Genomic DNA, 14,194 nt, shown 5'->3' on the forward strand with positions numbered 1-14,194 from the left:
GTTTTGTGGCCCATCACAGTCTGTCCACTCTAGCATGTCCTTCACCGAGCGTGTGGAGCCCTGCCTCTACTGCCTGCTGCAGCAGCTCCTGCATTTCTACTTCCCTGAGCACAGGCCATGGCTTTCTCAAAGCTTCCAAGAGCCAAGCTAGGGGCCTATTATCAATGTTTCCTGGGAGTGTAGCGTTCAGGGTAATAAGTCCTGTGTTACAGCAGGGCACTCCCATATGGATAAAGCCCTCCCTGGACCGATTTCCTGTTAGCACTGCCTTCCCCCCACCCCAGCCCTTTCAGTCCCACACACTCCTGGCTCCTGCCCATCCATCTTGGCAAGGTCCTTCAGTGCCTTCGGCATATTGTCCCTTTCTTCTCTCAACAGGCCCAACACTTGCCGAGACAGGTTGTAATTACATCACCCTCATTATTGATCCAGTGGCCAGAAGGGGAGGTGGGGAAGAGGTCTGTGCATGATTTTTAAGCAAGATGAAGGCACCAATCCTTAAGAGGGAGAAGCAGGCTGTGTTTGCAGGCCCAGGGGTTGCAGGGGGACCTGGGCTTCCAAGGCTTTCTAAGGCATCAATCAGATGTTCCCATCCCAAGTGTCAGGGACCCTCTCCTTCCTAATGAGGACAGTGACTTTTGTGTAGGAGATTTGGTGGGTTGAAAGTTCAATCTGCCCTCTTAACACCTAAGGCCTGGCTTGATCCCCTCAGCTTTGTCTGCCCTTCTCAGAGCCTGCCAAAGAGGCCCTCTGATTTCACACTCAGTCTTTTTTTTTTTTTTTTTTCAGCCGCTCCGTGGCATGTGGGATCTTCCCGGACCGGGGCACAAACCCGTGTCCCCTGCATCGGCAGGCGGACTCTCAACCACTGTGCCACCAGGGAAGCCCAATACAGTATGCTTGACTGCTGTTATAGAGCAGATCTCTAGAGCTTCTTAGTCTTGCTTCACTAAAACATTTCGCCTATTCATTGGCATCTCTCCATTTCCCCTCCCACAGCCCCTGGCAGCCACCATTCCACTCTGATTCTGTGAATTTGACTATTTTCAGTACCTCATCTCATGTAAATGGAATCATACAGTATTTGCCTTTCTGTGGCTAGCTTTTTTCACTTAGCAAAATGTCCTCAAAATTCATCCCTGTTGTTGCATATGGCGGAATTTCTTTTGTTAAAGGCTGAGGATATTCCATTGTATGCATGTACTGCACTTTCTTTATCCATTCATCTATGGGTGGACATTTAGATTGTTTCCACATCTTGGCTACTGTGAATAGTGCTGCAATGAACATGGTTGTGCTAATATCTGCTGATTTCTGTACTTTTGGATAAATAAATGGCCAGAACTGGTATTGCCTCATCACGTGGTAGTTCTAATGCTTTGAGGAACACTCATACGGTTTTCCATAGCTGCTGCACTATTTTGCATTCCCACCTTCTCCACATCCTAACACTTTTTTTGGCTTTTGTTCCACAGTTCTTATAATTACTCCTTCCCTTAAACTTCTTGGAGGCGTAGGATATTGCATTCCCTTCTCCAGTATCCTATCCCGGTATCACCATGCTGAAAGCCTGTTAACTTCAGCATGCTAGTGGCTTTTCCTGCCCCATGGTTACCAGTGATGGGGCTCTCATGGCCGGGCAGCTGGCAGTAAGCCAGCTCCAGCCAGCTCTGAGAGCACTCCCCACTCCTACTGTCTCAGGTTGGCTTCCCCAGAAGCAGATTTTGGTGAGTAGGCAAGGGCAGCTGGACTGGGCAGAGGGGTGTTGAACCGAGAGGCAGTCGCAACAGAGGCCTCAGATGGTCCCACTGGCACCGTGGATCTGGGTGGCCCTTTCATGCCCCAAATTGAGGAAAGGGGCTGGGCCTTTGTACCCCCATATTGGCCAGGCTCCAGATGTGGGCTGCCCCTGAGTAGGGGGCATAGCCACAGGCAAGGCAGCTCCTTTCCACTGAAGGCAATTCCCAGACTCAGCTGAGAGCTGGCAGCAGCCAACATTCCTGGCATTTGATGGAAGGAGCCCCTCGGTCCTGAAGAGTCAGCTGGGCTCACACCTTGTCTGTAGTGGCAGGATTGGGCTCAGACAAGCCTGTTCTCTTGTTCTAGTCTTCCTATAACACTATGGCAGGGCTAAAAAGTTGGATGGATGGAGAGAGGAGCCAACAGAGGAGGCTGGATAGGTTCAACAGAAGGAACGAGAGGCAGCAGCAGAGTTTAAGCGTCTTTTACTGCACAAGCAAGTATCAAAAAGAAGAAATGGCATGGGGGGAGATACAACTAATAGAGCAGATTTGGATTTTTTTTTTACTACTTGGGTGAAGGATTTTCTTGGGCCTCCAACTCCAAGGGTAATGTGACATGGTAGGAAGGACGGCAACATTTGCAGCTCTTGACTTTGAAGATGACTGTATGTGGTTGGGCTTCGCCCTGCGTTAAAGAAGTGGGTACTTAAAGTATACAACCTATCTAGAGCCTTAAAACTCAAGATGAGAGATGGTGGAGGTGTCAGTAGTGATAAATCCAAAGGTAGGGCAGCAAGTACTCACCTCAGCTGCATCAAGTGGAGCTAGATCCTTCACAACTTATTAAGAATATGTATCTCCAGCTTTTTTTCTCTGTAACCTTGAAAAATTCTGCTTTCCAGATACAAAGACAAATGGAGCCTTCTGCTTGGACTCCCGGCGCCGACCACCTAACAGCCCCGGAATGCATGGTGTGCCTGTCCGGCCAGGACCCGCCGTGTCACTTGCAGCAGAGGACTCTTCCCACCCGGCCTCATTAGACAGGAGAGGGAATCCTGAACCCCCTCACCCCACCCTCGGGCAGCTGTTGTATTTGTTGCCATATCTGTTTTTGCAGCAGATATCTTTTTCTCAGACACCTTCCTATCTTTTTCTCACACAGGTTACTTTTCTCAGAGTTTGCATTCCAGAACATTGACATCGAGGTGGAGCCGTGTGTTCTGTCCTTGCCATGCTGGATTTCACTTTGAGTGAGGGTCTGAAGCTACTTTTTCCAACTTCCATGAAATGGTCTGCAGGTACTGACTAGGGTCTGCAGCCCAGCTAACTGCAACCATTCAGAAGGCAAATTATCTTTGCCACATAAGCATAGCCTATCTGAAAAGTGGCAAGTGCATCACCAGCTTTCCAGTAAGGCAAATTGATCCCATGTGCAGAAGAGCTGACCTGTTTCCAAGACATCACCTACCATTCTTTGTGCTGGTCCCGGAGTACCTGGCACTTTTAGTTGACTGGCCTTGGACCAAGTTCACAGGCAACCACCATTTTGCATCTTTCAACACCTTTACCACTTCCACACCCTCATCAGCTGACTGGCCTTAAGGTTGTCTAATTGATAAAGCTGCTAATGATGGCAGGAGCAGTCCAACCCCAGGGATGAATGTGGGACCCCATCTTACCTTCAGCATCTCCTTGGGCTGGGCTGGCAGAGGCCCCAGAGTAGCACAGGCTTGCACTGCGGATGCTGCAGTGCTGGGGTCACCTGGCAGAGGGGCAAGGGCTCACTCTCCTACTATATGCAACATATGTCCTTTGTGCTTTTAATTGAACATGTGTTGGGCATCTGTTGATTTTACTTTCTCAGCGTTCCTCCCTTCCTGTTAACAGCACCCTCTTCCTTTGGGGAATTTCCTTTCCTGTTCCATGTGGCTGTGAACTGCTCTTCCCCAGAGCTCTGGCTGGCTCCCTTCCAGTACTCGGCCTCAGTTAGGTGTCTCCTTAGAGGGGCCTATTCTGCCCACCACATCTAAAGTCTCTCAGGCCTCCCCTCCCCCACGGCAGCCTCTACCTTATGCACTGCTTTAGTTTCTTCCTGACACCATTTTGAAATCATCTGTCACATGTTATGACATCCCCTTCACATGAGACTGAAGGTCCACAGAGCAGGGCCCTGCTCTCCTATACTGCTGCTACTTTCCCTGCTCCTAATACAATGCCTGGACATAGTGGGTGCTCTATAAACATGAGCTGAGGGAGCTGTGCCTCAAGAAGGCTGCCTCGGTCACCACATGAGTCTGGCTTGTAACTCTCGACAGACTTGGGAAGGTGGTCAGGAAGCAGAGACTGGAACGGCCTGACCCTTGGCACTCCTGAGGCCTGGCTTGTTAAACACCTCCTCTGATTCTGGGAATTAGCTGGTAACCTAAAATACAGACTGGGGGCAGGGAACGTTCAGGGTTTTATTAGCCAGTTTTTCTGTTGGCTCCCAACAGGAAGCCCAACAAAACCAGCATTCCAAGTTGCAATGTTCAAAACCTTCCTAAATATTTAAAGTAACTATATTGTATCTCATCAAGAGGAAGTACTGCAATTTACTTAACCAATCCCCTCTGACAGCTCTTTAGATTCTCCTAGTTTTCTGCAGTTATAAATAGTGCTACTAGGAACACCACTGTGCTATATAACCGTTTTCTGCACTCAGAATTATTTTCAAGGATGGCTTCTCAGAATTGGAATTTCTGGGGTGGACAGACAGCACAAATATTTTAAGGCGCTTGCTACCTTTTTCAAAATTTCTTCCCACAAAAAAGTTGTACAGCAGCCTGCCTCATCACACTGCAGTCAGCACTGAGGATGACTGAGGTAATCTGACAAGCAGAATCATCTCCCTTTGGTTCTGTTTTGTACTTCCTTCACCACTCATGAGAGCGTGTCCCCCACCCCACGCCAAACAACACACACATTCTGTGCATTCTCAGCCAAGACTTCATGAGTCTTGTGTTCTTCCCTTTACTGTGCCTTATATACATGGCTATGTTAGGCTTCATTAGAGTAATTAAACCTTTTAATTCCATCACATGACAGGCTTCCTCCCTGAAGGGTGCTCTTTCCTGCCCTTCTAAGAGCTCCAGCTTCTCTAGGTCTGACCCGCTTCCAGCCTATGGCTGAGGTGAGAGGTCACTGAGAAGACTTGCCTTCCAGGCTCCCGGGATGGCTTCTGTCATCATTTGATGCCCCTTCACAGTGTGACACTGACAAGAGTGGGTGGGTGAACATGCCAGAGCACACACTTTCTTACAATAAAAAAGAAAACGAAACAAGACCTAGAGAACTGCACTGACAGTAAATCTAAGGGTTTAAGCAAAACATCTGAACTGCTAAGGATCTAAAGTATCCCTTAAGTCCAACTTCCCTCACATTAGACTTAAGGGCATGGATGAGGTCTAGAGAGGGGAGAGACTGGTGGCCCTGGGCAATGTCAGTGCTAATTTCCTATGTATCACCAAAAAACAAACCAAACACCCCCACCACCAATGTGCATTAAGAAAGCAGCTAAATCACAAAGGAAATCAACTACCAAACAAAGCAGCTGTGTACTGGTCCACCTCCTGCCTGTGGCACAGCCATGTGAATTGAAATACATGGGCAGTTTCCATACTAGCAAAATACTTTTATTATTTTATAATGATAAAACAGGAAAGTAAAGATTTCTTTTTGGTGTATACCAGAGTTAAGGGAAGTAGAAGAATAAGGGAATTAATAGGACTTTTATGTACTTTGATGACAGTAAAAAGTTAACAATACCGTTTGACATAAAACTTATAGCCCCCAAAACACATATATAAAGGATCATAGTTTTAAAATCTATAAAAGTAAAAAATATACAGTCAGAAGCTCTAACGCTTATTCCATCTTTAATATAAAATTGTAAACATTTATTTACACAAAGCAAGTGTGTATAACAAAAGTCCAAGCACCCTTTTCTTTTGAGTCATGGCTCCTGGAAGATGGGGATTTGCACTGAAGTGGAGTTGTCTCCTTCCCTGACTACCCAAAAACCAGATTCATAAATAAAGCCACAGGCAGCTCCCTGGGGGGACTCCAAGCATCACATTTTATTGCTCTGACACTGCAGCAAGTGAGAAGCCTGCTGTCTGTCTAGGTGGCCCCAGGACTAAGGCAGGGGCAGCCCTCCTCACAAGGGGGAGGCAGAGGCGCGAGCGCCCAGGGATAGAGGTGAGCAGCAGCCAGAGGGAGACCAGGAGAGGAGCAAGGACCCACCACCAGCCTTCCGCCTGCTATTTTTGGTAGAAAACCCGCTGAAGTCACCCTCTTCCCCTTCAGATTGGGGAACTCACTCAGAGGGTGGAGTCTTCACTGGCTTTATGATTCATTCCCTTCTTTGAGAGTTATATTCAGTAACTGGGGAAGGCAGGGAGGGTGTTTAAAGGGGAAATGGCCCAAACACCACCCATGGTGGCAAATGGCTATTAGAGAAGAAGATCTGAGGGTCCAAGTACCCCCATGAAAGGCACTGCTGGTGCAAAATAATTACCAATGTGTGTACAACCCTTTGTCCCCTCAAAGCCACTCAAGCTGGTTGTGTGAATATTTTCCTTGGCTCAATTCTTTACATATGATACTCCTTGAATTATCCATTCTGAGGCTCCAGGGAAATAAAAATGGGGTTGTGGTTTCGCCAGAGACCACTCTGTATATACGCCACTCTTTTCAGTGTACTATTTTCTCTCCGACACCCCATTTAAAAGGGTCTCACCTTGTGCTTACCATGTTGCTTTCGTTACATCGAAGTGCTCTGTCTTCATTTCCCACAAACAGCCCACAGGTTGTTGTGGACTCTTAGCTTAGTCAAGACCTAAAAAGTCATAGACCTTAAGAGAGAAATCCATTTGAATCTTTAGAAAGGATGTATTAGTGTTACAAAACAATTCTCTTTAAAAAGTGCAAGTCATCTGACAAGGGAGTGGCAGAAGTAGTAAAACAAAGTGGAATTCCTTCCTCTGGCCCGGCCTGCGTCCTCCCTGCCAAACAGGGCACACCTATTTTTCTCCTTCCCACAAACCTTTGCTTTCTGGGGAAGGGATACCCAGCTCCTTACTATGCTAGGCTTCCCTAGGGAATTCTAATGACTCTTTCTTTTTCTCTCCAATCCAGTAAATCAGTGGCTTAAGGAGTTTTTCCATTTGGGCTGGAGAGAGAAAGAAGGGGAGGCAGAAAGAAAGGTTATGGGAAATGAAGACAGGGTGCAGGAAAGACATCTGTTCATAACTCGACAATGATCACCTTCCTAACACATTAAAGATGAGTTTTCGGAGAAACAACAAAAGAGGACACAGGAATCCCAATTGTTTCATTTCAGCATTTGGCCTGGGGGCCACCTGGGGTCTTGCTACCAACACATGGGAGGAAGGGATTCCTCAGCCCACATCCTCCTAAATGCCAGCCTGGAAGAACAGCATTCTGGGAGAAGGAGGAGCTGCTGGTAAGACCAGATCTGTGTCACTAACTCTGCTTTCTCATGGCATCCTGTTCCTTTTTGGCACATGCAGTCACAGCCTGCACTTACGGAAATGATTTTCCAGTGAGCCTCCCTTTGCCCTGAAAGCTGACAAAGAGCAGGAATAAAAAAGGCTCTTAATCAGAAGGAAACCCTAAGTTTCCAATGCCACTTATCAATTTAAACCACCACCTACCCTAATCTGTTTTAATACCTTAAAAAAAAATTTAAATCTTTTCTATGCTACAAATTGCAAATAGTTCTGCTATGAAGTTTCAACAAAAATTTGTCCCAAAATTGGGGCAAGTGGAGAAATCTTGGATTAAGTCAACATGATAGCATAGATTTTTATAAGCCTGACATCGTGGGGTTTCACTGTTGGTTTTTTGGTCATTTGGATAGAAAACCACCTGCAGAACCCTGTCCTGCTGTCCCAAAACCAGATAACGACGCCAGCAGATGGGGTGGGGCCAGCCCAACATACCACAACTGCTGGCTGGGAGCCCTGGGCCCCACAGAGCCTTGGAGGACCAGGCCTCAGCCCCATGGCTCTAGCTCTACCTGCCCAGCTCCCCGGGCTGTGGGCTTTTGGTCCAAAGTAGTTGCTCTTTCTTGAATTTGAGAAGAAAAATATAGGCTGTATGAACACTGAAAACACCACAAATCCTCCTGTTACTGAGGCCCTAGAAGGTCGTCCAAATCATTCATCCACTCCTCCGAAGTCCTGTTCTTCAGCAGGGAGTCGATCAGGTCGGCATCTCCGGCCATGCTGGCCAGCCCGCTGCTACCTGGCTGCCCACTGTAGGCAAAGGGCAGTTCTTGGCCTGCGGTCCTCACAGGGTAGGCTTGGGCGCAGTGTAGCCCTGCCCGGCCGCCCACTGTTGGGGCGGGGCTCTGGCTGAAGGCCCCCAGCTCAGGCCCAGCTGGGCTCAGGCCTGGCAAGGCCTGCTGTGGGGCTCCCTGGGGAGGTGCTGGGGCAGGGGCACTGGTCCTCTGCTGTGTGCTCACAGGGGGCAGCATGGACCCTGCTGCAGCTGCTGAGCTCATGGGGGCCATAGGCCTGCTGGGCATCGCCTGGGAGAACTGCGGGCTGGACATTTTCAGGTGGGCCTGCTGCATGTGGAAACTGGAAGCTGCAGTGAAGGGACTTACGGAGTTGTTCCCTGGGGTTTGGCCACTCAGGTTCGGCATTCCCTGATGTTGCCATGTGGAATTCTGGCCTCCCATGGTTGCCGATACCCTTGGGACCTGTGGCTTAGTTAAACCAGAGTTCAGGGTCCCCTTATTGTGCTGTTGGGAGATACCCGAGTTCCCCAGAGAGTTCTGCCCATAGGCAGCTGAAACCGAGGTGTTCGGGCCCACACCGGTCTGCCGTGGAATGTGGGCATGTCCATTGGTGGCCTGTGGCGGGGGCTGGGCAACTCTCTGGGTCATACCAGAAGCCATGCCATAGAGGCTGCCCTGTGGCATGCTTTGCGAGCCAGTGAACTGAACCACACCCCGGTCCTGCTGGCCTGAGCTTGAAGGGAGAGAGGAAACCGAAGTGTGTCCAGGACCCATTGGTATCAGATTCCCGGCCTGAGGGAACACTCGAGGACAGCTGGAGTTAGATGGACCCAAGTTGTTCATGCCAGGCATGGCAGAAGAGGACCCTAGAAGACAGAGAAAATTCTGTCAACTAAGCTAGCATTTCTTCACCACCACTATGGAGATACCTCCAAGACCCATGCTGCAGCTGCTATCCCACAGGCCTGAAAGGCAAAATCAGAACACCAGATACCTCATGATCAGTGGAACCTCAAAGAGAACCCTGGGGGCAAAGGTTTCCCACAGGGTGGAATGGAGGCCAGTCTGGAGCAAAAAGGAGATTAAGACAGGCACAGAGGAAGGGGCAAACTCTATGGCTAGAATGTGGGGAGAGTATCGAGAGATAAAAGGAAGAGATGGTCCCGGCCAGATTCAGAAGAGCTGCAGCCACCATAGGAGGGGACAGGGTTGCAAAGCCAAAGGGTAACTGGACTGTGACTCTGGTTTAGACCTAGCTCGGCAGGGACTGTCAGGATCACTTAGATGAGGCCCACACAGTGTGGCACTGCAGGGCGGTGAAGGGAGGAAGGAGTCTGGACTGAAATCAGAAGATATTTACTGAGCACCTGCTCTGTGGTAGGTTCTGTGCTGGGGAGACAGCACGGAATGGGACAGAGAGGTCCTGTCCTCAGGGAACTTGCTATTTGGGACTCTGTCTTAAGCAGTGGATGCATGGTGACAGCCCTGACTGAGACTTTTGTTGGTAGGTGAGCGATTGTTCAGGGATTGGCCATAACTGAGTACACTTTGTTTCTCCTCTTCCTCTCTCCATCAGCACCTAAACTAAAAACTGAGTTGAAGACAAAAGGGAAATGCTGAAACAGTCCACTTCTCTACCACTGATAGCCCACAACAACATCAGATGGGATGAAGGCAGGAAAGCTGGCCAAGACCCAGGCTTCTGAGATGCCCACAGACTTCAACCCCTGGTCCGTGTTAGCACAAGCATAAAACCCCACTTAAGAGCTTTCCTGGTGGCGCAGTGGTTGAGAGTCCGCCTGCCGATGCAGGGGACACGGGTTCGTGCCCTGGTCCAGGAGGATCCCACATGCCACGGAGCGGCTGGGCCCGTGAGCCATGGCCGCTGAGCCTGCGTGTCCGGAGCCTGTGCTCCGCAACAGGAGAGGCCACAACAGTGAGAGGCCTGCGTACCGCAAAAACAACAACAACAAAAAAAAAAACACCCCACTTAAGTCTCCTCTGGAATGCACAGCTGTGGTCAACTTCTCTGGGACACTTTATAACGAGAATCACTGACCAAGAGAAGCACAGGTTTCGAAGATATTCCAAGAGCTAGGAAGGCAGGTATGGCCTAGATTTTACTGCATTTGTCAACTGAAATCTCTATTTCTGGAGCAACAGCCTGAGCAATGGCAGTCAGGTTCCCTCACATATCTGAGACAAGACAGCTGAGACCTCAGAATGCTTCCTGCCCCTTTCTGGTCAACTGTCTGCTGCTGATACTGCCATCCGTGACACCAATATGAGCAGACAGGAAGAAAGAAAAGAAGCAAAAGGCCATACAAGTGCATTAAGTCTCTCCTTATCTGGAAAATAGGAGAGGGTCATTTTTTGAACAGACACATAATGCTAGAAGCAAAGAACTTTCTTAAGAATTACAGAAGCCACTTCCTATTGATAAGATATCTTCCAACTACAGATGATTTTGCCTCAAAAGATTATACAGCCAGGGACCCAGCCAAAGCACTTAGCCAAAGTAGTCTGCCTCTATGACTTTCTTCTCCTGACCTGTAGGGTAACCAGAACGCTAGGCTCCTTATGCAGAATGGAGTTACAGGAGCATATACATCCATTTAGCATCTATAGCATAAAACTGGGCAGATAGCAGGAACTCAGCATGAGTGGAACAGACTGCCTGTTCTGTCCAGTGCCTGCCTTCCCTTGCCCCACTCCACTGCCTCAGACACTCCTCACCTGTGAACTGTCCAACCTGTTGTGGGAAGGTGCTCTGTGTTGGGTCTTGGTACTGGGGTGGCGGGCGGGTCAGATGGCGCTGAAACTGTTGCTTCTCCTAGAAAATGCCAAGAACAACAGAAAATTACAAGACCCACATAAAACAAGAACAAAGCGATTAGAGAAAAGTAAACTGTCCAAGTTTGTTACTCAGAGGGACTCCTGTGGAGATAATGCTTGTAATCTCATTTGGGGGGCTCTTAATAAATTGTAGTATGAGACAGAAGGATGGGGCAATGATTTAAAAAAAAAAAAAAAGGTGATGTATCAGTTAAAAGAAAAAAGAATGGCAGACCAGGGAAATGCAAATCAAAGCCACAATGAGATAGATACCACTTCACACCTACTAGGATGGCTAGAATCAAAGACAGATAAGTGTGTCAAGGATGTGGAGAAACTGGCCCCCTCACACACTGCTGTGGGAACGTAAAACGGTGCAGCTGCTTTGGAAAACAGTTTGGCAGTTTCTCAAAAGGTTAAACTAAAGAGTTACCATATGACCCAACAATTCCATCCCTGGGTGTATACTCAAGAGGACTGAAAACCTATGTCCACAGAAAGGGGAAACAGCCCAAACGTCTATAAACTGATGAACAGATAAATAAAATGCAGCATATTCATATAATGGAATATTATTCAGCCACAGAAAGGAGTGAAGTATGGATACATCCTACAATATGGTTGAATCTTGAATGCATTTTATATGAAATGTCCAGAACAGGTAAATCTATAGAGATAAAAAGTAGATTAGTGGTGCCCTAGGCTTGGGAAGATGGGGGAACAACTTTTAATGGGTACAGGGTTTCTTTTAGGTAACGTTCTAAAAGTGGCTGTGGTGATGGTTTGTATAACTCTATGAATAAACTAAAAACTATTTGAATAATACACTTTAAATGGGTGGACTGTATGTCATGTGAATTACATCCCAATAAAACTGTTATTTAAAAAATGGCAGAATTGAGGCAGTAATGTGGGCTTTAAAGTCATCCTCAATCAACTTTATTCTCTGGGTAGCTAGTTCTCTTATGTCTTAAGGATGTAATTTAAAATCCTGAGAACTCCTGTAACCTTGGTACCTGAACACTACATTTGGTGACCAAGTGGGTGAACTGCAGGACTGGGAGGGGGCTTGTCAGTCCTGATTCTTGAACCCCAGGACCTCAGGGATGTCTTCATTTCCCCGCTTTATGTTCTCCCTTATAGCAATCTCTACCTTTACAAAAAAGCTGGATCCCACAGCAAACTGGTGGACCAAGTGAGCTCAGTGCTTTGGTAGCTGCTGACAAGGGACATGGAAAAATGTTCCTAACACATACAGTTTTAGCCACAGATTCGGCCTTCATTAATCCCCACTAAGTGACATAAAGCTGCTCTGACACAGGCTACCACTGTCTGAGAAACATCACACTCCTGTTTCAAGGATACTCTAATACCGGGCATACAAACAATCACAAATCCACATACATACACACTGGAGCTTGTAGCCACTGCAGTGACTTGGGAGGCAGGAAAACATGGGAAGGGATGGTGGGGTTTTCTTCCACCTTTCCCTTTACCTGTTCTGCCAGAAGGTGCTGTTGCCTTTGCAAAAACTGCTGTTGTTGCAAATGCTTTTGTTGCTGCTCCCTCTGTTTCTGTTGGTCCAAAAGCAACTGATGCTGCTTCATTACAGCTGCCTGCTGCTGGCTACTGAGAAAGGAGGTGCTACTGTGAGTGCTGGCTACGGACACGGCAGGTGGCTGAGTCCCCACACTGGCAGCCTGGGTTGGTACAGGGACGCTGGGAGGGTTCTGGTCCTGTCAACACAGAAAAGGGGGTCTCAAGTCAGGTGGGACACACTGAAGACTATAAGCCCTGATCAGAGAAGATGAGCTGCATCCAGTGAAAACCTGGCTCAAGGCTCTCTCTTGAAGCCTCTTCTTCCCTGCAGGCGACTCCAGTGAAACCACCCTCCAGGGCGGGGCTGGAGACCAATAGCACTAACACCTGAGTATCCAGGCATGGCAATGAACAGTCACTAGCTGCATGTTAGGTTTGTTTCCTATGATTCACCAGTGGCAAAGGTGTGATTTTACACTTAAGCTCGTATATTTGTATACATAGTTCCAGTGGCAACTGTAGCTTATAAATGCTCCCTTACTGGAATGCATGGGTGTGGATAGGCCCCCAGAGGAGGAACTTCTGAGGGGCTCTGGTCGATGGAGATGCTACATTCTGAGTGTGCAAACCTTGGGCCCCTGGTGGCAGGGCTGTCCCTGAACCTCCTGAAATTATATGGTTTGTCCACATGTGTACAGCATTTTCCTGGGAAGAGACTGCTTGACTTTTGTCAGATACTCATGCTCAAAAAATACTGAGTACCAATGAGAATTTTAATGGATATTCTCTATTAATACCTGGACCTAAAGTGAGAGTCATGTCAAAGGTTACCACAATATTACCCCAACATCATTACTTACCTTTAAAAGAAAAGGAAAAATTTTAACTCATACAGGAAAAAGGCAAAAAGCAATTATCATTTGAACAAATTCAACTTTTTGAGCTTTTACCCAGTCTTTATTTATTTGTATGTATGTATGTATGTATGTATGTATGTATGTATGTATGTATGTATGTATGTATGTATTTGGCTGCACTGGGTCTCAGTTGGGGCATGCGGGATCTAGTTCCCTGACCAGAGATCGAACCTGGGCCCCCTGCATTGGGAGTGTGGAGTCTTAACCACTGGACCACCAGGGAAGTCCCTCATTTGTATATTTAATCTTTCTACAAGATTCTAATCTTAGAGTAGACAGATTCTGAAGTAATCTCCTCACTCCAATCACCAGAAGCTTATGGACTACAAGAGTGCCTTGTGAGGTGCAAAGTACTACTGAAATGGCAGGCATCACTGTGCCGCTCTTTCTTTAGGATGCTCTCAGTGGCTGTGTAGCAGTTTAGTGGCTGAAATAATTAGAAGTATGAATGTTTACACATGCATTCTTCTGCTGACAGATGCTTAGACTGCTTCCAGTTTTTGGCTATTAGAAATAATCATGCAATTAGTATCTTGTATGTAACTTTCTTCCTTTTTTTGGATTATTTCCTGCGGGGGTATATAATGTGTCAATGCTTACGAACATTTTTATGGCTTATGAAAAATACGAAAAGTCAAATTACTTTCCAAAAGCATTGTGCCCATTTACACAACCTCACTACTATCTGAACATGTCAATTTCCTCATGGTATTACTAGCATTTTTTTTAATTTTTAAAATTTTAGAGTGTGCTACAAATAGACTGCAGGCTTACAGCAGTGAAAGAAAGGAGGCAATGCAATACACCCAACTGCATGTGACACAACTATTGTCACACAAGTGTTAAAAAGTATCAAT

General features: G+C 47.3%; 1 protein-coding gene across 1 annotated transcript in view; it reads right to left on the reverse strand.

Annotated features, from left to right (window-relative positions):
• Positions 1 to 636: 636 nt before the first annotated feature.
• MAML1 (mastermind like transcriptional coactivator 1) overlaps positions 637 to 14,194 on the reverse strand; it is a 50,282-nt gene continuing 36,724 nt past the window's right edge. Inside the window, exons 3-5 of the mRNA XM_022563310.3 lie at positions 12,378 to 12,617; positions 10,783 to 10,879; positions 637 to 8,912 (exon numbers count right to left, since the gene is read on the reverse strand). Of these exons, the coding sequence (XP_022419018.1) occupies positions 7,933 to 8,912; positions 10,783 to 10,879; positions 12,378 to 12,617 (1,317 nt within the window). The 3' untranslated portion in view covers positions 637 to 7,932. The remainder of the gene's footprint in view (positions 8,913 to 10,782; positions 10,880 to 12,377; positions 12,618 to 14,194) is intronic.

This window comes from Delphinapterus leucas, chromosome 3 (genome assembly GCF_059928025.1).
Source record: "Delphinapterus leucas isolate spDelLeu-1000000601 "Yukka" chromosome 3, BTC_Dleu_Yukka2, whole genome shotgun sequence".
NCBI classification, from domain to species: Eukaryota; Metazoa; Chordata; class Mammalia; order Artiodactyla; family Monodontidae; genus Delphinapterus; species Delphinapterus leucas.